This window comes from Sander vitreus, chromosome 17 (genome assembly GCF_031162955.1).
Source record: "Sander vitreus isolate 19-12246 chromosome 17, sanVit1, whole genome shotgun sequence".
NCBI classification, from domain to species: domain Eukaryota; kingdom Metazoa; phylum Chordata; class Actinopteri; order Perciformes; family Percidae; genus Sander; species Sander vitreus.
In genome coordinates this window covers 13,922,331-13,944,452 of record NC_135871.1, presented here as the reverse complement: position 1 = coordinate 13,944,452, position 22,122 = coordinate 13,922,331, and the positions used below count along the sequence as shown (strand labels likewise).

The following is a 22,122-nucleotide window of genomic DNA, read 5'->3' as shown; positions in this document are numbered from 1 at the left end:
GGTGAGAGAGGTGTCCCAGGTTTGCCCGGAGACCATGGTGATAAAGGCGAACCTGGAGAGAGTATCATAGGCTCACCTGTGAGTATGATGTTGTATTGATTGGTCCGTGTCTTCCACATTCATTATTTAATTCAAAGTATGACAAAAAGAGATAAAGAGAAAGTGATCTTCTTTGAATATCAGTGTTCATGAAATACACTCTCAGATGAAAACGCTTGCCAATACTGCGAGGTGCTAGCGTGTTGCACTCTGCCTTCACCATTATACTGCATGCTCTGCACTCCTAGTTTAAACCTCACACAGGTTTAATTGAGAGTGAGTCTGCTTTCATTTTTGAAATACAGGATTGTTAAAGACAGAAAATCAATAGAGCAAAAGGTGTCAAACACAATACCTTTATTGGGTCCTGGGTACTAGAAGGCCGATAGTGTTAACAAGATGTGTTATGTGTTCTTAGGGCCGCATGGGACCCCCAGGAAAGCCGGGAATTGAGGTTTGTGGAAAATTCTCAGACTCCAGCGGTCTTGCAAATATTTTACAATACAAATAACATCCTGCAGTGTTGATCACTTGTTGTGTGGTTGTATAAGAAGGACTGTAAAAATGAGAGTGTCTGGGTTTTTCAGGGCCCTCGCGGACCCCCAGGTTTATCTGGCCCTCCTGGAGTTCCAGGAACGGAGGTGAGTGAGATCAGTATGCCCTTCCACTCGTATTCACTCCCTCACACATCTGCAGATGAAAGACGGTTGAAAGCATAAAAGAATGTCAGCTTCCACTGTGGATGAACAAGTACGATGTATCACGGATGCTGGACACCGCACCAACTGAGATGGGTGTGAAAGCAGAGTCACAGCTTTGCATGTCTGCTTGATATCCTAGCCAGGAGGATTGTTAACTCCTTTTCTTGTTTCAATTAAAGGGCTCCCCTGGATGGCCAGGCCCCCCGGGACCTGCTGGACCTCCAGGTGAACCAGTAAGTGAGACAATCTCATTTTTGCTTTCTGCAGTTCAGCATCACTGATCTGCAAGGAGAACTACTGAGCAAACCTTGACGTCAAAGTCAACTTTCACGGTGCAGCTTCAGTTTGTGGATAATTAGCAGCTTGTCCTGCTGTTCACTAGTCAACATCACTTTTAAGCAAATGTTGCAGTTTACGACAAATTGGCAGCACCCTGTTGTTAGCACGTTTTCATCTCTTTCTTGTCTTTTCAAGTGTTTCAAATAAGCAACATTTATTATAGTTCTGGTAGCTGTAGTGTGAGCACAATACGAGTGCTGCTGCATCAAAGTCTTGTATATTTAGCATTTGAACCTGTTATATATTCATGTGTTGTAAAGACCCATGAAGCCCATTTATTGTCGATGTTATGTTTTGAAAAGATACATGGGATGCAATTCAAAATGTTTTCCTCAGCTCCCAAGAACAACAATATTTTCAAGATGTGAGGAATCTGTTTTCCATCAACAAAGTTATTAAACTGTTTCCTCAAGCGTTACAGATTTAAAAAAGAAAAAAAAAAAAATGAAAATGAAACGAAGAAATGTTTGAGGTAAAATCACATTCCTTAAAGGCATATAAGATGCTCTTATGAATTGATGTTTTCGAGAAATTTAGCAGATGCAGTTGAACTGAACAAAGAACAGCAGAATATTTCCAAAACATGAAAGATTTGTTAGTTCTGAAATTCTAACTGTGGCAATGTTTCATGTTTTTCTTTTTCTTTCTTTGACAGACTGCCCTGCCAATTGTTGGAGACATGGGTGCATTACTCAAGGTATTTTATTTTCATAGTTAATGATAATTACAGCTTTTCACAAACAATAACATGTAATGGGGTGCCTGGGTTAGTAGTTAAACACGATCAGTATTTGAAAAGGTATATATGCATTCTCTCAGTTTAGAGAGATAGTAAAAGTCCTCTAGTGCCTCCATCAGGATGACTGGGAGAAATATGTGTAGAAGGCATTCAAATTATCTCACATGAAATCCAGGCTAACTCCTTTGCCACAGGTGCACAGTATAGCCATACTGTATGACAATATGTTTACTAAAGCCTGTCAATTATACATATTTATGATTGCTATGTGGCAATTTATGAAGACTCATACAGAATTTGAAATTTGTTTATTTCACAGCAATCATCCATAGTGTAAAAAAAAAAGCTTTTATAGCATGAATTGTGAAAATCTGTAAATCACTGTCAATAATAATAATTTGTTTCTCTTGAGGATGCTGCGTACTAAAATAAAAAATAAAAACCTGCATACATAATTTAGGGGATTACTATACTGAATTATGGTAATACTGCACCAATCAGCCCTAATTAGGCAGCAATAAACAAGTGTCAGATTTGGAAAATGAGGCTATATCACCCAATGGGCCCTATTTTAACAATCTGAAATGCAAGTAGCTTTGTGGGTGATTCTTGGGCGGTGTTGCTATTATACCGGCGGGATAAATGATTCTTGCACCGGATGCAAATCTAAAATGGGTTGGTCTGAAGTAGCTACATTACTAATAGGTGTGGTTTGGGCGTAACATGCAATAAACCAATCAGATTGTTAGCTCACATTCCCTTTAAAAGCAGGCGCGCTTGTTCCATGGCGGATTGCTATTATAATGGCGGATTTGCTAGGCGCACGCCAGGAGCGGTTCACAGCCAAGGAGACGTTTGCTATTGATTTTTCTTTTTGACAAAATGTAAATAAAGAAATGTCACAAAAACATACTTTCCGATGTTTTTGGGCTCACTCTCACTGAATCACGAGGTTATGAATGCATGATGATATTTTTGCAATGTAGTCTAACATTAGACCGAGATTACCTCACTATAGACGATGCAGCTCTTCTGTCTCTCCTCTCCCGTGCTGCCGCTGGGGCATTTGGGATAAGTGACATCGGCACATGCAGTTCAACATCACATCTCCTTAAGTCCTCTAATATTTCCTCATTTATGTCATCAACACATCCATGATTCATGGAAATGTGTAAAACAAGGTCATATTTTTCCTTGTATTTATGTATGGTTTGAAAAAATGGGAACTGCTGGGTCCATGAGATGAGAGAAGCAAAGTGTATGCGCGGTGTGCACACTCTACGTTACGGCCAAGCATGCGCCCTTAAAATAGCATCTGAATAACGCGCCACTGACTTTAGACTAGGTTTTTCCTGGTCTGTGGCGGAATTGTTTTCTGAAACTGCAACTTTGCACTAGGGAACGTTTGCGCCGGAACACGCCTCCTCTTTTCTCTGAACCGCCCCCGCGAGCGCAAGTTCATTCCCTAATTTACCAACGTGAGTCTGTGGAGGGAAAAGTCCGCTGTGCAAAATAGGAATGATACATGCGTCGGTGTACAAAGTCAATTGCGTGGGTGCAAGATAGGGCCCAATGTTTTTGTCCTGTAATAATAAAACTATCTTTACAATCTTTAAATGTCTGATATACAGAGATAAAAATATTAAATCTTGTAACTCCATGACAGCATATCTGTTTATCATTAAAGTTATAAAAATACTTAGGTTGATTGTTATTGTGATGGCATGTTTTATCAACTAAATGTAGCCTACATGGCACAACAAATGGAAAAAATGTATATATCTAAATTTGGCATCACAACATGGCCTTTTATGTATTGGTTTATAGTAAGTGAGATCAACTCAGATGAAACCTGGCATGCACCACTGTTTCAGTCCATATTATTTCAGATCCAATGCAACACCCCAAATAAGCCTTTGAGAACAACTCTCACTTTTCTGACCTCTAAAATGCTTTAATTTAATTTCCTCTGGTAGATTTCCCTTGTCACTTAAACCTTCACCTCCAATTACCAAGCATTGAAGCATTTGGTTGGATTGCTAAAACATTCTTCTCAAAGATTTAAAAGAAGTTGTATATTTATTTTCACACTTTGAAACTGTGTTCCAACATCATCATACATACAAGTTTTTTTCGCCCTCATCTTTTCATCAATCACTGACCAAATGCAGAACTTGTACTCGGACTGCGAGGCCAAACATAATGTGAAACACTTCTCAACCTTACCTTTTATGACCTGAGATTCTTTTGTGGCTGTTACCTTTCTTAATGGCCATTTCCATCAAAGCCCTCTTAGCTCAAGCTCAAAGCCCTCAAGCTCTCTTAGCTTCAGCTGCTGCCTTCATCACGGTTGCTCAGTTCCACTCTAATTAGTACTTTCAACACCTCGATGACGCATCCAAAAATGGATAAACATTATTATTATTTTATTTTCCCTTTTCAATAGTATACTCAATAAAAACATTCTTTCTTTTTTGTTGTTTTATTTTTACTCATTTCCTTGGAGTCTTGGAGGATAATTAGACGACATGTTCAAATTATTTTCCATTTTGTATTTTAGACTCAGCTGCTTTTTAATGGTGCACTGGTTTCTACTGCCTCCCTCCAACTTCCAGCTATTTCCTGGAAGGTGCAGTGCCTATATCTAGACTGGATCAGGGACAATGATATTTAAGATTCTCACCTAAATGTCACAGTCAATGAGTTTGACAAAGTTCACCCCTCACCTAGATGAGAGACACTCTTGAAGACACTCTTGGTGGGTTCACATTATTCTGCTCTGCAGACATTTAGAGAACACTTTGTGTCAGTTGGGGTCTTGTCCTCCACCCAGGGGATGTGACATAATAAAGGGCGAAAATGCAGTGCTCCAGCTCAACTTGATGAAATCTTATCTGTGCCATCGCTTTTGCTTCCTGCCTTGCCTGCGCTGGCAGAATGCCTGCAGTGTGTGCCAGACGAGAGTCCCAGGGCTTCCTGGGCAGAAGGGAGAGAAGGGGTCCCTTGGAGCGCAAGGAGTCGAAGGCATGGTGGGAGAAAAGGTACAAGTAACTCATCAGCATGGCAGGCTATTTGGAACAGCTGCTGTAAACATGTTAATCTGACCATGCCACTTGACATTACATGACAGTTGTTAAATGTACTCTTGGGGTTGCTTATTAAGTACTTTGAGAGCACTTACACTCATATTAATTGTGTACTCCTATCCTAAACAGGGAGATCCAGGTGTAAGAGGTCCCATGGGTAACCCTGGAAAAGAAGGCCCAAAGGTAGGCAAGGAAATATCAGGTGTAACTCAGTATACTCAGTAGACAATAAAACACATTTTGTAATGTAATTGTTTGTGTGGATCTAAATGAATTATTCAGCTTCTCAGCATGGCAAAATAATATGTAACACAAAAAGCCTCATTCTATGATACTGTTTATTAAAATGTGTGTTTAATTTAATATATAGAGATTTACATTGACATACGCTTTTCATAAATCGCCTTTTGGATTATCTCTGAAAGCCTAACCAGCTGTTCTACAACTCATATTATTCTACACACTCTTATGTGCTCGCTGCAGAAGTTGTTGCTATGGATACAGTGTTTCATTGCGTGTGCTGTAAGAGTGGAAGAGACATTTTGAAATTTTACACCCATCAGCCTTTAGTTTTAGGACTTTTTTTTTTGTTTGGTGAAAAACTCTTTTTCCTCCCTCGTTGCTTCTGCCTCCCCTGCAGGGAGTAAAAGGAGAGAGAGGGTTCCCAGGCCCCACAGGAGATAAAGGTGATGAGGTGAGTGAAGAAAGGTTTAATCTAAAAAAAAATGAATCCGGTAGTAGTAACCATACGGAAGTCACTGTGACATTGAGAGGTCGTTTTTTTAAAAGTATGTAAATATCTTGTAATGTCTGCCTCATCTTCAAGCCTGTCTACTCCAAAAGTCTGTTTTCAAAAGAATCTATCAAAAGCTATCCACAGTGCTGCATGTGCACTATGCCCACTATGCACTTTATAAAGAACGAAGCCTGCCCTGTGTGTGTGTGTGTGTGTGTGTGTGTGTGTGTGTGTGTGTGTGTGTGTGTGTGTGTGTGTGTGTGTGTGTGTGTGTGTGTGTGTGTATTAAAAAACAAGCCACTCTTTAGAGAAGCTGAGAAGCATTTCAGAGGTCAACTTTCAGCATTGAAGTGCAATGGCAGGAGATTTGCACTATCAGGAAGACTTGTTACTGGATTTTATAGGCTCAGTAAAACATGTTTTATAGCCCCGTTGACTTTTTTTTCCTTTAAATGATGAAAGAAATCACTGAGATACATACATGCAATGCATCTCTAAAATACAACAAACAGTACAGAAATGCCTTGTCTAAACAAATGAATAAAGATGCGGCATATACATAGACAATGGCATGTTTCACAGCTTCTGCATAATCAAAGGTGTTACAGAGATAAGAACATTTGAACATAACCACAGGAGTCATTGCAGTGAATGGAAACGTTTTCTCAATCATCCTCTATAGTATTGTTGTAAGCTCTATGTGCTGTATTATTTCATCTGTGATTGTTGTCGCTAATGGATTCATAGAAAGCTGGTCCAGGCATCAAGAAATTGGATAAGACTTACTTACACTTTACTACTTAGGTAGAGTATCTGCTTACTGTGTCGTGAACAGCCAGTAAGACAGCAGGGCCAGATGCCCACATCACCTATTTCTCGCCATATATGGAAGTATTACTAATGAACTGACTGTAATTAATGTTTAAATTTGCACCCATGAGAACATATCTGTAAAGTTGTACACTCTAAGTACAGTGTTACTGTAAAATGTGAACTTAAATATTTCAAAAGAGACATTATTTTGAAAAATGGTGATCCAATTTGTCTTCTCCAGGGGACTGCAGGAGTGCCAGGACTTCCCGGGGTGACCGGTCGTACAGGGGCCCCAGTAAGACACCTGCCGTTCACGTGGTCTTATTATATACAGAATCTCTTTCATTGTAGAAAAATAACACAAATTATCTTTTTACAGTGACTTTATCTTAACATGTGTGAGGCTTTTTTTCTGAGGTTTATGCCTAAAACAGGATGCTGTTCTGTTTGCAGGGGCTTATGGGTAGACCCGGGCCAATGGGCCAACTAGGAGGAAAAGGAGAAAAAGTAAGGTGTTATCATATAAACATGCATCTTTAAAATGTAGGTAGTGTATATGTCTTCCTGTGCTTTATATACAGTAAACAGTGGATCAGTGTGTCCACTATATAACTTTAAACTCAGCTAACCAAGCTAATTTGCATGCAAAGGATTCAGATATGATTAGTTGAAGAATACCATGGCTCAAAGCCTGTAATAAGTACTTTTCTTTATATTTTCCCCCTCAAAATGTAGTTTTATCATACATTTTAAAGATTGATTTATAAAATGGAAAACAAAATGGCTCCAGTTCCTATAATAAATATGATAAAGATATTTTTTGTAATACTAAATAATTCAAGGCTTTTCATCATTGCTATATGCATCAAAGTGTAGGAAGCCAGATCTTTTAAAGGAATCTTAGTTGTTTTTTTTCTCAGGGTTGGCGAATGAGGTTCCATAGCATGGTATTACATTAGCATGGGCATTGTGCTTGACAAACATTTCCATTTCCACAGACATGTTTAACAATTCTTCTGGTTTGTGTTTGGCAGGGAAATGAAGGACCCCCAGGCAGGCCAGGGCTTCCAGGGCCTCCAGTAAGTTCCTCCTGCCTCAACAAGAGCCAGATGCTGATATGTCTCAAAACCTCTGTTAAGGTCATAGTTTCTATGTTGCCCTACATGTACGCTTAAATACATTTTATGGTCATTTTGTTACACAATGTAACCTTCTTCATTCTTAAGGTTACTTATAGCCATCCATTCAACACAGATGGCACATTGAAACATATTTAATCGTCTTGCTTTTCTCAGCACTATCCGAAGATCTTCTTTTCCCATGATCAAGTAAATGTTAGAGCCAAAACCTTGCCTTGGCATCTGTTCCTACAGAAATCACCATCAGTGCACATATTTTAGCCAGTCTAACAGTATTTAGTGTAACAAGAAAAACATAACTGACAAACAAGCTCAAATATGATGAAATTGTGGCGACCTGCTCACTAGCATTGAATCATGCTCGTACCCTTTAAAAGGCCAGTGAGTAAGCACTTCCAAAGGCAAATCTATAATTCATCAGCCGTCCCCTTGATCCTGCCGTGCCCCCCCACACACCCTGGTCTCATAAACTGCAGTCTGGGAGGACAGGGGATGGCTCGGTGGCCTGAAAAGGGCACAGGCATCCGCTTGCTTCTAAATGAGAATCTTCACTCCTTCTACATTTACAATAGCTGCCCTCTACCAATCTATCATGGGAAAAACATTCTTTTATGTCCTAATACTACCTAAGAAGACTAGATTACCTAGTTCTCATACCCGAATCTCTTTTAATCCCTGCGCTCTTTTGTATTTCTGAAATACTCTGGTATTCCGAATTGCCACTAGCTCAAGGATTATTAAGTCTACTGTTCTCTATTTTTCCTCTTCTTTTCACTTCTCACTCTCTTGCACACTCTTTCCCTCTCTTTGTGTAATCACCAAATGAGCTATTGATCTCTCCCATGTAGCTTTTAAGGGCTTAACAGTGTATAACTGCTCCAGACCTACTGTACAGTTCTATGTAAAGACTCTGGATGCCTAAAACTCAACAGAACAGTTGGAAGATGATTTACTGTTGATTGTGTTTCAGGGTGTACCCAATGTGGAGGGCAATGGGATGAGCAGTCTGTACAAGCTGCAGGTAAAGACTTCTCAAATGACTTCAACTCAGTGATAATGTCATTGTGATCCATTGTATCCACGTCGTAGTGCCTTCAATCATATTGGCAAAAAATTGTGTTTAAAATGTGTTTGACCCACATTCCGAAAATAATGTGTATATAGTCATAACATTAAATGTGTTTTTTCAGAGTGGTGGAGCTATTTTAGGACCCCCTGGAGCTCCTGGCGCTCCGGTAAGCATAATCATCATGCCTGAAGCAAAATCCTTTACGGTTTACTGTGGAGACACACTAGCACACAGGCACCGTGATACTGCATGAGGTGCAGAGCCTGAGAGAGCTGAATAACAAATAATCTGACCAGCCCTCCAGTGTTATCTTGGCTTCTAAGGGTCCTATCACAGTCAATCATGTTCATGGAGAGCTGATGGTTGGTGAAAGCTAAGAGGCTTCCTGATTCTCAAACAGGTGTTTCTGACCCGCCCCCGAGGGCTCACAACATTATTGATATGCAAAATGAACTTAGAAGTTCAGTTGCTCCGTACGGTGCCACACTGAAGTGACCCGATTTGCTTATCAGCTCCCCCCTGCTCTGCCTTATCAGACAGTTTGTAATCTTGTCCAGTGTCCTGGGAGACATTCATTCACAGGCCCTGCAGGGATCCATCCTCCACAAAAGACACTAAATGTTGTAACAAAAAATAGACACTGCAATATCCCCAGTGCACAATGCACATGAACCACAGCTCAAGCTTGAGGATTCTACTCCCTGTACTGCATCCATCACAGCCCCACAGCTCCTCTGGAGCAACCAATATGAGAGCATCTTCATCAGTGTTAAGAGGGAGAAGAGGCCAAATGTGTACATTATTCCTTGTTTTTTTAATGTGGAAAAATGCTAGAAATTCTTCACTGAAAATGTAACCATGCATGACCATTGTTTGTAAAGCATGTGTGATAAACAGACTGGATTATATTATTATATATGGTTTTAAATCTTGCTTAGGAAAGACCACAGTCTCACCAGTGTCATATAACACAATGTAAGCATGATTTACAGACAAAAGATTGCGAGACAAGAGAAGCAATGATATATGCTATGAATTTTAATGACACTAACATAACAGTAGCCACATGTCATTTCAGACGATATTTATGATTTGTATGGTAGCAGTTGTCGCATTCATGGGAGTAATCTGTCCTTCTCTCTCTCTCTCTCTCTCTCTCTCTCTCTCTCTATCTCTCTCTCTCTCTCTCTCTTTTAAGGGTCCCAAAGGAGATGAAGGACTTGCAGTGAGTTGAAGCTTTTCATTATTGAATATATTTTTCATGAAATGTTTCTCTATTTTTTGTGCTGTCCAAAAAATAGAGAAGTCAGAGTTTTTTCAGTTTCCTTCTATCAATGTATCTGTGGTTTTCTACAACATAAGTCAATAGACCTTCAAGCTTAAGCACTTAACCACTCTCAGTAGAACTCCAACACACAGCGAAAGAATGATCATGTCTCCTGAAAATATGAAACTGTTGTATTGTCTTGCAAGTGGGAACCTATGAACTCTCTCTGCACTTTGAATGCCCCCCCCCCACCCCCACCATATTGACGGCTGAAAACAATCCACGCAGACATGGAAACAATTTGATGCTCCTGCCATCAACTTAAATTCTTTTTTTCTCACAGGGCCAATTGCATTTTTTATTGTTTTGTTGCAAAGTGATTTTTCACCAGGATGTTAATTTGACATTTTAATAAATTGTGTGAGCAGCTCCAGTGCTGTGGTGGAATTGCCACAATCCGTCTCACAGCTGATACTCTGGCTGGCCCACTCTCCCCTTAGTCGCACTCGCTTATTCATGACAATCTACATGTGTGACAATTACCTGCACAATCCGTCTATGTCAGCACCAGTCGCCCCACTATTCTGTGCAATGGCATTTCTCCATGGACGCTTGAGCAAGATGAGGTAGATAGAGGCCATCACTTGCTTCATCGCTGGGAATGGGTCTCTATTTTTAGTGCAGAAGGCAAGTCTGATTGTGATTTTTAAATGGGGCTCCTTTTCTATCCCATCTATAGCCTACAAAGTGTGACAGCATGTGTCATAGATAATTTAATACAATAAACCCAGGTTGAAGTATTGTCCTCTTAGGATTGTCTTCATATTGACATATGAAGGGTTGTATTAATATGTTGCTGAGTATATCAAGAGGAGAAATGAAAATGTGGGAAATCTTGGCTCCTGCTGAATTTAATTTATTTGCCTTTATGTAGCTTTGATCTTTATTTACTTGTTCATGCGTAATGTTTACTGAGAGTCTTATGATTATACCATTTACCACCAGCCACCAGTGGCTCATCGCCAAACCCATTCTCCTATTGAAGACTGTGAGACAAAAATAGCATCATTCTTGGATGCAGAAAGGGGGAACTAACCACCCATAGTCCATATCAGTAGTGACTTTTTTGTCTTGACACAGCAGGTGGTGTGTTTTTCTGTCATAGGGGGACCCAGGGGCCATGGGATTACCCGGGCTTGAAGGGCTACCCGGTGCCAAGGTAAGCAACAGTATCGGCCCAGAGAGGCGTCCCATCTGCCATGACCTAACCTGATTACAAAGTGAGGGAAAGTACTTTCTCTGTTCTTCATTCTCAGTACAGAACATTTAAAGAGTTTATTTTTGAAATAAGATATCCAGTTTTTTAAAAAAAGAAGCTTTCTGTACAAGTCAACTTCAGAATGCAATTTTTTATTTTGACTGAAGGAATTTCAGTTGAGCTATTTGAACAGCAATGTGGAGCCAAATGTAATAGTTAATAGTTAACCATTTGCACAACAAACTGCTACTATTGGATGCATTTTCCATAATGGAACAAAGCTACCCCTGCATGAAACATCTAAATCTAAGTCTAAATCTGTAAAAACGAGTGTGCGCTCAGGGGTGGAACGTTCCAGTTTCTGTGACATCATTTATCCTTTAGTGGAATACTGTTAAAGGTGTGACATATGAAAAGTGTTTGCTGTTGAAATAGTAAAAAGACTTAAGTTTAAAAGAAGGTTCCCTATTTGTGATTTTTTCAAGTAGAGACTTGTGTTTTTAAGTGTTTAAGCCTATTTGCATTGCATTTGTCCAAACAGTGAGAAGCCCCGGAGCATCCATTACACCCAGGTTTAGGCAGTTTCTGTTATCAATATCCATGTGTCAGCTTGACAGTGATTTATGTGTATTCTTTATGTTATGTGTATGTCATCTATCTGACACGTTTTTAATGTTTCCTTCAGGGTGATATTGGTTTGCCTGGTCCACCTGGTATACTAGGTCCTCCTGTAAGTATTACGAATAATTTATTATGACTCACACTGTTCCTTGATGAATCATCTGTGCTGTTTAAGTCTGCTGCTGGCAACAAGTTGATGATGTTTCATGAAGTACAAAGAATACCAGCCTTTAACAACAGAAGTGCCATAACACAACACTACTTTGATTAAGAACCTCGGATATATACAGTACCTGCGGCTTGTTCAGTGGATATTTTTGTGAAGCTATAGTAGACTGGTTGGTTTATTATAAACAGGAGGTAGCTTTAGATATGACACCACTGAGGACCTGTCAAACACAGTCTGTTCTTTTCCTATGTTGTGATTGACAGGGGAAGCCCGGCCCTCGCGGAGAGCCAGGGATCCCAGGAGAGCCGGTGAGCCTCAGCCTCTAACTCTCTTTGAGCTGTCAATCCACGTGTCATTCCTTTGTCACTGCCGACTGACACATTGGCTGTCTCTGTTCTCTGACAGGGTGAGAGGGGGCCGCTCGGAGAGACAGGATTCCCAGGGCCCGAGGGACCCCAAGGTGTTCCTGTAAGGATGCTACTGTACATGAATTTTGTTGCTCTACCCTATATAATCACTACTTGCTGTTGCCAAAGCACCTTCCAGTAATGTCCAGGCTGCAAAAAAACAACACACTGCTCCTTTACATCAGCAGGTTGTTTTACCTATATATGGGAGAACATGATTCAAGGACAATATGGAAAAAAATGTATGTTAGAGATCACTTGTCCTGTAGACGAGGGAGGATTACAATCCTCTATGTAATTACCATCAGAGATAGTTTCTGTAATTTTTCCTGTAAGCGCACAATGGAAGAGTGTTCGCACAGCAATCAGGATCATTATCCCTTGGTTGAGATATCTCATTAACTGTGGAGATTACTAGGAGTGCAACAGTGCTGATCCAATCGAAGGTGGGAGCTGATACAACATGTCTTTGTTTGTGTTGCACTCCTTGAGCAGGGGAGACCTGGAAAAGATGGAACTCCTGGATACAAGGTGAGATGTGCGAACGTGTTGCAAATCCCCTTATAGAAAGTGCTTTACATCAGCCGAGCTACAGAAAGATGGCACAGCAGATTTTTAAATAGAGCTACAGCATCCTGAGTGCATTAAACCTATTTGCATATTTGAGATTAGCATGATAAAAACTAAATGAAATCCTGCTGATTTAAGGCTTTGTTGACTTTTAGTCTTTTTTTACTCTAATTATACCATTAATGCTTTCAGGCAATGATAAAATGTTTGTAATAGAGGGCAGTAGACACTTAGATTAAATATGCATTTCCCTGCCTGATGAACCTGGCTAAAATTGAAACAAATAGTGCAGCTTTTAGGTGACTGATTGAATCTGTTATACACTATTTACTGCATTATAACACAGAATGGGCTCACAGCATGCAGAACAGATCTGCTATGAATAGTCATTATTAACACATTATACAGTCTAATACCAAACTGGTTTGACTATGAGTATTGCTTTGTTTTGCTGTCTGATTTACAATATTTTGTTCACCATAATGACAACTCCAACAGTTTATTGTTTTCTTGTTATTAGTATTAGTTAATATTCTTCCACCAAAATCTCAGCATTGCATGAAGCCCTTCTACAGTTTTATCCTCATGTCCTTCTGCAGTAGTGCCTGCCTTTTTGGTGGGACAACAGTGCCATCTAGCAGGTGGCATTCCTCCTCTACCCAGACACCTTGCACACTGCTTTGAGGTTTAATGTAATGCTCAGGGAAGCACATTTCAGTGGGCAAGATGATAGATTTAAGCCTCCCATCAGGCATTGGGGAATACAGAGTACTGCAGATTAAAGCAGGCAGGGGAGAACAGCATCACAAAGAGATGCCCGTTTTAAAAGCACATCATGCCAGATTGTCTTTTGCATGGCTCCTGTAATCCAGCAGGAAATTGATACAAAGATTCTCCCAGGGGTATTGCTGTGAGCATGGTAAAGGGAAGCAATGAGGAGTGACAGGGAGAGATTGGAAGACACAAGATGTTGTGACATGAAGCCAGAGACAGGTATTTACTCTCCCAGCTCTTCCATACAGTAGAGACAGCTGGTGGGAACGCAGGCATTTCTCAATCAAAATAGGAGTGATGTAGAGAAGCCGTGACATTGCAGAAGGTGAAACACTGTACAGGGAGATATTATACAAGCAATATACCTGAGCTGAGTAAGAAGCAATCACTGCACAGTCGTCTGAAAAGTGTAAATTTCTCAAAGTCAAGTAATTCATGAAAAGCTTGCTCACGTTTTTTTTTCTTTTCTTCCGGCAACAGAACAGAAACATTTGCAAATACTAGAGTAGATGGGAGCATTATGCCAATAGGGTGGGTGTAAATAACAGTAATCTCTGCTTCATGTACAGATTACAATAGTGGAGTGTTATGTGTGCCCCTGCATGTTACTAAACATCAATTATTTCTGTGTAGAGGGTGATAGCTTCAGGGTCAGCATCATTTCTTTTCCCAATTATTTAGATGTCACTCCTTTACCTTTCTTCTATAACAACAAAGACTAAACATGTTTATTTGCTTTTTTTTCCTAAGGGATCTGCAGGTGCAACAGGGGACAGAGGATCCAAAGGAGAACGTGTAAGTAGCATCATCCCTGTCTTCCTAAAAAAAATAAGCTGTTTTTAAGAGTCGGACTATAATGCACAAAAGGTTCTGATGAATAGTAATGGAAGTCTTCACTTCAGCACAAATGTGACTAATCCCAACAAGCACGTAAGCACTAGATAAAGGCGTAAGCACTAGATAAAGGCTCAGTGCAGTTTCCTATTGTATTTGCAAGGCAAAATTAAAGAGCTCTGTCACACTTACGCAGTAATCTATTGCAAATAGAGGATGCAAAATGAGGCTTTTAGCTTTATTGTTGGCAACAGAACCTTAGGACAGGTGACTGACTGGACACATTAGGAGAAATAGGTCAGTGTGCACAGCATGTTAAGTGATACAGTTGAGTGAGTCAGACTGTAAAATGACTGTGACTCTGATGCAGCTGATGCCAGCCAGGAAATGTAGTTTTCAATGTAATACTACAGAACTCACCAGATCTAAATGTATCCAGTACTGCATCATATATATATATATATATATATATATAGAGAGAGAGAGAGAGAGAGAGAGAGAGAGAGAGAGAGAGATGAGAAATGTCTGGGTTTCTTTACTGCAGGGTGATCCAGGGATTCCTGGAGAAAGGGGTGTTCAAGGCGAGAGGGGTCGCTCAGGAGATCCTGGCCCCATTGGACAGATCGGACCTCCAGGCCAAAAAGGCGATCCTGGCCCTCCAGTAAATTTGGACAATGTAAACCTCATGGTAAGTCGTAAAGACAAGGTCCTTGAGTTTGCAGATACCTCCGATCAAACAAGAGATGATTAAAACCTGTATCAGCCTACTTCCTTTCTGAGCTTGTGTAACTAGTTCAGTTCTCGTTCCCTGTATGGAAAAATGGTGCCGCTACAGATTTCTGCATGAAACATCAAACAAGGCTGTGCAAGGGAGGTTGCTGTTCTCTTTCTGCTCAACGCTTTTCACTCCTCCTCATCCAGGCGCAACAGAAGGTCAGAGAGGGAGGGAGACGGAGACAGAGAAAAAGACAGATAAATGTGGGCATGCCTAGAGCTCTGCAGAGCAGTGAAAACACCTCCGTGTGTCACAGACATTTTACACACTCTGTACGCGGTCACAGCAGTTATATAACATTCACAGTAGAGATGGAAATTGTTTGGAAAGATTCAAGGTCCAGGGCTACTATTGTTTGTCGTTGCTACACTGGAAAGCTTGAACAATGTTTGAGTAGCAGAGCATATATTGTTATATAATTTATGTTCCTTAATAATACATATATTTAGAGGCATACACAGCTGTTATGAAAAGCTACACTTTATATCAGAAAGTAACACCAAGAAGTCTCTTTATAGAGTCAGAATATCTCATTTAACATTCCCCGACTGAATCCATTTTATTTCAAGCTGGATTCGTGGCGCAGATGTGATATAATAATGCAAGGTGGGATTTCACTGAATAGTTAGAAAAGAAAAATATCAGCAGTAATCCCTCCTCCCCGCCCTTGTTTTCAACACAGATGGTTTCCACCGAGTTGTAGTGGAGGTCTTTGAGTTGAGATACATGTCAGGCATCAGTTAGATTTCATGCAGTGATAACGACTGTATCACCTCTGCTGCCAATTCACTATGAATGAAAGATGTATTCTTCTCCACTGCACACACAGGGTGAACCCAGCTTCATGGAAGAACTCAAAATGTTTATCAGAACTGAAGTATTGAGGGTCTTCGAAGGTATACATTTTTCTAAATGAAATGTTTCACGTTTTCTCGCTATCTTTATTCTATGTTTCCATATTCCGCATTCTGAATGTGAATTTAGATTTTTCTTACTTTGTAGAGAAGGTATCAAGCACGGCCACGCTGCAGAAGACACCTGCAGGGATCTTAGCTTCACAGGTCCACGGGCCTCCAGGACCTCCCGGAAAGGACGGATTACCAGGCCCGCCAGGAGAGCCCGGACATCCTGGTCCTCATGGTAAGAGCTCAAGCTGCCAGACTGAACTGTAGGACATTAACACCACCTCAGAAAAATAACCACTTCTGTTGAAATATGAATTAGAAATAACACTCTTAACTGCTCATAACTACTGAAGACAATTAACCCTCTGTTGTCTGATGTAATTGTAATCTATGTATGTAGCCACACCATATGTGTACGCCTCATTGGAGTTTAATTACATCAATTAGTCCAATTACCGTATGTTGTACCACACACATTTAAAGCAGGCAGCATTTACTGCTGTAAACACAAAGCTGCAGGTTGACTATGCAGAGTGAACCGCAACACCCTTCAGTTAAAGATGTTCTTTCTGTACATAGAGTTGGGATGAAACATTGGAGCTGGAATGAGGTGGGGGCACATGTATTTTGTAGGGATTCATGGGTATTTTTCTCTTGCTTAGACCCATATATCAATGCAGACTGAGGGGCAGGAAGCAGAGGCAAGGCCAGGAGTGTGGTGCACAGCGGCTCTCTGGGAAATATGAAGACAAACGAAGAATTGGCTGTGAATAAGAGAAACTATTATCAATGTGGACAGGAAAGAGCCCCAGTATTGATACCTCACTCCAGGAAAAAGAAAGCTTCTAAAGTAGAAAAGGAGCATAGTCAGGAAAGAGGGTGGACGTTCTTTATCAAACTGATACAACTTTCTGACTGCTCATACAACACTAATGGTTTGCCAGTCAGGCTTTATACCTCAAACTTGCTTAGAATTGTATTGTGTCGCAGCAGAACTACGGTGTCTTAACTTTTGAAGAGGAGTGTGTTACGTGTTGGTGCAGATCAAAGCACCACTGCATTGGCCTTTCTCTTTGAGCTTTGTATCTACCTCACATTATTCAAGACCACTTACCCTTTAACCCACTGCTATAATATAAAATGCTGCTTTCATTCATGAGTAATGTAGTTATTATACTACTCGACTATAAATATCTGTTGTGTTAATGCCATTTGCATTACACATGTATTGGATTGTGTTTAGCTTGTTTTATTTTTTTATGCTTCCAAAGAGTGTTTTATAGGTTATTCTTAGTGCAGCTTTGCAATAAATATTTATTGAAAACAAAGAGGAAAGTTTTTTTTTTTCCTTTGATAAATCAAAAATGCAACAACTTCTTAATGTTTTCTTTGATGACTTGTGCCTCCACTCAGCTGGGGAGAGAGTTTGGGGTAATATATCCTCATTATTTCTTGTCATCCTCTGCTGGAGACTGTGCTCCTCTGGAATATCCAACTTGACTTCTTCCCCGACATGCCAAAATGAATTGTTTATGGAGAAAAATAACCCCTCTGTTGAATTCTTTTTTTTTCCCTCATTGTTTGATTTCACATTTGTGAAAGTCTCAAGCTGTTTGAGAATATCCATAAGGACGCATGCAAGACAGCACTTTTTTGTTTGTTTTTTCCCTCCCCTATGTTGTAATTGAGTACTCCATTATCATTCTAGTCATCTTTTGCATTTGAGAGTGTAATGAAAAGTCTCACTGATGTAATCCATTTTGTTTGAGTGCGTTTTTCATAAATCATTTTTGTTTTAACATTTATTTTTAATTTTGTATTTTCAGTGCATTCTGTATATTTATTAATACTGACTGAAACAAAGTGTCTTTCATTATATCAGCCTGTAATCTCTGTGTTTGAGAACTGCTCTGCTTTGTGCTGTACAATATGGAAATATCAGTATATATCTCACAGTAATTTGTCTTTGATGGAGCAGCTTTCTTCTTTTGTAAGGCATAGCATGAATACATAGATGTTGCTGTTAATAGTGTTTACAACAGGTGCAGGACTGCAATCTTATCAATCAAACATGAAAAAGCATTCTGTGGCAATATTATTTTCTATTAATGTATTTCGTCCATTAGCGCCCCAAGAAATAATTTTGTTTTCAACCAAGTGCAGACGCAGTATGGCGTTTTCGATTTATCAGAGTGCACCAATCCAGCGTGCAACCCAAGCTCATTGCCCTGTGTGCTATTCAGTATTTTTTTGCTTAAGGTACAATGCTCTTTTCTCCATGGAACGTCTCCTCCCTGAATGAATGCCCCAGGCTCTGTGAGTGTTGAAAGAAGTCTCATTATTGCGTCAATGTGTGGATAGCCCCTCTCTCTTTGAGACTCGGTTTTGGAGCATTCATAAGCCTTTTTTCTGAGATTTTCTCTGACATGTAAGCGTTGAAGCGTTTCCCCTTTGGGCCAGGCGGTGCAATGCTTGATACTCCTGTCAATGTTTCTGATGCACTCCATGCAACCGCTGGTCCTGAGACTCCATTACTTTAAGTGCCTCATGGGGAAATATATTCGCAGCCCCTCATATTCTTACTTGATATGCTGCTGTTTTGAACTGTAAAGACTAAATGGCTTTGCATGGAGTGAGAAAGCCTTTGAATAACATGTTTGTGTGCATATTGTTATCGGCAACACACACATTGGCCTGATGTGAAGATTAGTGCAAATGCTTTGATTTGATTTTACTCATCAGCCAGAGCATGTCCCTGTGTTCATATCTGCTTTATGTTGTATCTTATCCAAAGGCCATTATAAAAAAGATTGAACATAATCTAGTTTTCTCTCTGTGGTCAAACAGAAAAAAGCTTTATGATCTCCCAATGAATTACATCTCTGAGTCTAGTTGTCAAGAATAGACCTTATTGTTTTCTGCATCTGTCTTCTACAGAATAGGTCTTTCTTTTCTCTCTCCGAATGCCTTTAGTGACCCAGATATCTGACCTCCGAAAAAAAGCCTCTTTGCTCTGTTTTAAATTCTTCAAAGACATTTGCTTTTGCCCTATTGTTTACAGAAAGTTGTACAAGCCCACAGCGCATCCTTCTTCAAAAACTAACGTAGAGATGGCTTATTTGATGATTTTCATTTTGGCAAGATATCAGAATGTCTTTTATTATTCACGTTTGGGATTGAAACTGGGAATCCAGAGCAGCCTGTTTCTACATCAGCTAAAGCAAAGCTACTTTTCTCAAAATAAATGCAGACTTCATACCTGACATGATATTAATATCATCAAGAAGCTAATCTGTACGAGTCCCTAGAGAGATATAAAGGTTGCGAAAGTGTATACTCATCTTGACAGTTGGATTTTAACAGGTTATGGCATTTGTACTAATATTTCTAACTGTACTACCATGCTCTGTAAACATGACACAGCACAGTTCTACTTCATCTCCGCAGTATTTGTACTCAGCCCAAGTGTTGTGTCTGTCCTCAGGGTACAGGGGGCAGAAAGGAGAGCGAGGTCAGCTTGGTCTGGGGTTACCAGGAGATCCAGGATCCATGGGCCCACCAGGTGAGAGACATCATAGTTTGTATGCTTAATTTAATGTAATGTATGTATTTTATCACAGTCAGCAAGAGGCATCAGCAAGGACTGGTCAAGATAATGTGTTCCATGCTCTTTTACTTTCCATTGGAGACTTTTTCAACTGCTTCTTTATTAAACTATTACTTAAAGTTGCATTTATCAATATGTTTATATTAACAACAAATCAAATGACTGTGTGTAGAGTGAAAAGGTTCATCCATTGTGATGAACCCACAGAGATGCTGATGACTAGCTGGCGAACGTAGGGGAGCACAATGCTGCTAAAAAGAGATATTACCCTCAGGAATTGGTGGAGACCAAAACGGAACAAAAGGAAAAGTGAATATTGGACTCACATTCATCAGGTGGTGAGAAATACAACTCCACATGAATGCCAATCTAGCTCTATATTTTTACCTGTATAAAAGAGCACTTCTGGCAGTCATGCTTTGATTATATTTTGATTATATACCTAATTTGTCACAGAATGACCAGTCTCCGCCACATCTACCCATGTTTATCAGGTTTTCTTACCTGTCCACCAAAAGTCGGAAAGTGTAGCATATCTCACTGTGATATCAAATAACTTTGGTTGTGTCATGTCTCAAACCACAAATTCTATTTCAGCCTTCATTTGATATCTCAGCATGTTGGAGATAAACACAACTCCCAGATGGCATGTTTTCTAAAAACTCAGCCGCTGCTGTGACACAAATGGAGGACATAATAATAACAATAGTAGAAGACAAAATGCTGCAGTGACTGAGCAATGTTGGCCGTTCTGTAAAGTAGAAGCCCGGCTTGTTGTCCTGCACAAAGGTTTCACTGAATACAACCCAAGTTGTCAGCTTGTCCCCTGCTCCTGTGAAGAAAAAAAAAATCACTCCCCATACCCCGATGCTGACTTTCAGCCTGTGACAGCAGTGGTATATCCCTGAACCTAAAGTCATCCATCCAACTATGTATGTGCATAATGCATGTGTAGGGCAAAGGGAAGTTCGCTATAGCTCCTTTGGAGAGGACAAATCACAGCTGTTGAAAGACATCATCTCCAGGGGCGCACAGTAAGCACCTTTGGCCCAACTGGTGGGGTTGGACTTCAGCTGTATTCACACTTGGAAAGAGTTGGTGGAAAGTTGAACAAACTGCTACTGTATGAGTGTGCTGGGCCACTGCTTTGTTTTTCTTCTGTGCACTTACTGTAGTTCCTGTACAACTGAAGATCTTTTTTTCCAACCAAACTTTCTGTCACTTGGCCATCATAATGAGGGACGTGCTCGTACCCCTTGAATTCCACATAGAGCAGGTTCCCAATGGACTACCTCCAGGTTCATGGAGAATGGGACATATGAGTCACATACAGGAGATTCTTCAGTGTTGTTGCTTCTCATGAGAATGTTACAACACTGGTGAAAAGGCTAGGTACAACTCAGTAAATGAAAACTATTATAATATATGTGAGAGTTCCCACAATTTTCCATTTGCTGTCTTTGCCCTCAACTTGTTGTACCCTAATAGACTTTGATAGTGCTGAAGTCATGCTCGCCAGGAGTGCATTAGTGCTGTCCTGTAGCTAATTAGCAGGGTTGAGCTAGCAGCTCTAAATAGCCACCTAAACATACAGAATTAACACATTGGGAGAAAAACATGTTTGATAATGATGGTGCACTTTTACTCTGGTGTTTGTTGACAGTACAAACAACCACAGTACTGTGGACAGTTTGTGTGTGAGCAGTTAAACAGGAGATGGCTGTGACAGTGATGAAAAGGGCAAGTTGTGTTTTCAGTGGGAGGAAAAGGACAAGGCTGTACCTGCAATTCCTTTTGTATGAGCTGTAGAGGAGGCAGGGCCCCCCGGCACAGGAATTAATAATGTCTAATTCTCTGTTAAGGCCCTCCTGGGATCAATTCTAAGGGCCCTCCTGGCTCTCCGGGGCCCCGTGGACCTCCTGGGACTTGTGACCCCAGTGGCTGTCTCCTTCCATCCCTGTGAACCCAGCAGAGCGGTTCACATATCGGGCTGGATCGAATATAGATGCCCGGCTGCCTCGCTGTATGTAAGAGCTTCCTCAGATCTGGTTCATCGGACAGACTCACAACTGACCTCTTTTGTTCACTTTACAATAACATTTGGATGCAGTCATGATTTCTTGTTGTTGGGTTTGTTCTTTTTCTTTCATCTTGCAATGCTGTACTATTACGGTATTTCTTGTTTTCACATCCCCTACTGTGATGTAATGCATTCCTTGTCAACTCTCATTATGTCTTTCAAGACCATGAAATGACTTTATTTTATCAACTTCA

At 40.3% G+C, this 22,122-nt stretch overlaps 1 protein-coding gene across 1 annotated transcript in view; it reads left to right on the top strand.

The window, feature by feature from the left end:
- LOC144532843 (uncharacterized) overlaps nucleotides 1-21,857 on the top strand; it is a 96,927-nt gene extending 75,070 nt beyond the window's left edge. The window contains exons 29-53 of the mRNA XM_078273779.1: nucleotides 1-78; nucleotides 458-493; nucleotides 627-680; nucleotides 920-973; nucleotides 1,735-1,776; nucleotides 4,755-4,859; nucleotides 5,034-5,087; nucleotides 5,545-5,598; nucleotides 6,695-6,748; nucleotides 6,907-6,960; nucleotides 7,488-7,532; nucleotides 8,563-8,613; nucleotides 8,783-8,827; nucleotides 9,860-9,886; nucleotides 11,094-11,147; nucleotides 11,872-11,916; nucleotides 12,240-12,284; nucleotides 12,382-12,444; nucleotides 12,879-12,914; nucleotides 14,478-14,522; nucleotides 15,106-15,249; nucleotides 16,166-16,232; nucleotides 16,339-16,476; nucleotides 19,726-19,803; nucleotides 21,711-21,857. Of these exons, the coding sequence (XP_078129905.1) occupies nucleotides 1-78; nucleotides 458-493; nucleotides 627-680; nucleotides 920-973; nucleotides 1,735-1,776; nucleotides 4,755-4,859; nucleotides 5,034-5,087; nucleotides 5,545-5,598; nucleotides 6,695-6,748; nucleotides 6,907-6,960; nucleotides 7,488-7,532; nucleotides 8,563-8,613; nucleotides 8,783-8,827; nucleotides 9,860-9,886; nucleotides 11,094-11,147; nucleotides 11,872-11,916; nucleotides 12,240-12,284; nucleotides 12,382-12,444; nucleotides 12,879-12,914; nucleotides 14,478-14,522; nucleotides 15,106-15,249; nucleotides 16,166-16,232; nucleotides 16,339-16,476; nucleotides 19,726-19,803; nucleotides 21,711-21,811 (1,569 nt within the window). The 3' untranslated portion in view covers nucleotides 21,812-21,857. The remainder of the gene's footprint in view (nucleotides 79-457; nucleotides 494-626; nucleotides 681-919; nucleotides 974-1,734; nucleotides 1,777-4,754; nucleotides 4,860-5,033; nucleotides 5,088-5,544; nucleotides 5,599-6,694; nucleotides 6,749-6,906; nucleotides 6,961-7,487; nucleotides 7,533-8,562; nucleotides 8,614-8,782; nucleotides 8,828-9,859; nucleotides 9,887-11,093; nucleotides 11,148-11,871; nucleotides 11,917-12,239; nucleotides 12,285-12,381; nucleotides 12,445-12,878; nucleotides 12,915-14,477; nucleotides 14,523-15,105; nucleotides 15,250-16,165; nucleotides 16,233-16,338; nucleotides 16,477-19,725; nucleotides 19,804-21,710) is intronic.
- The last annotated feature ends 265 nt before the right edge of the window (nucleotides 21,858-22,122 follow it).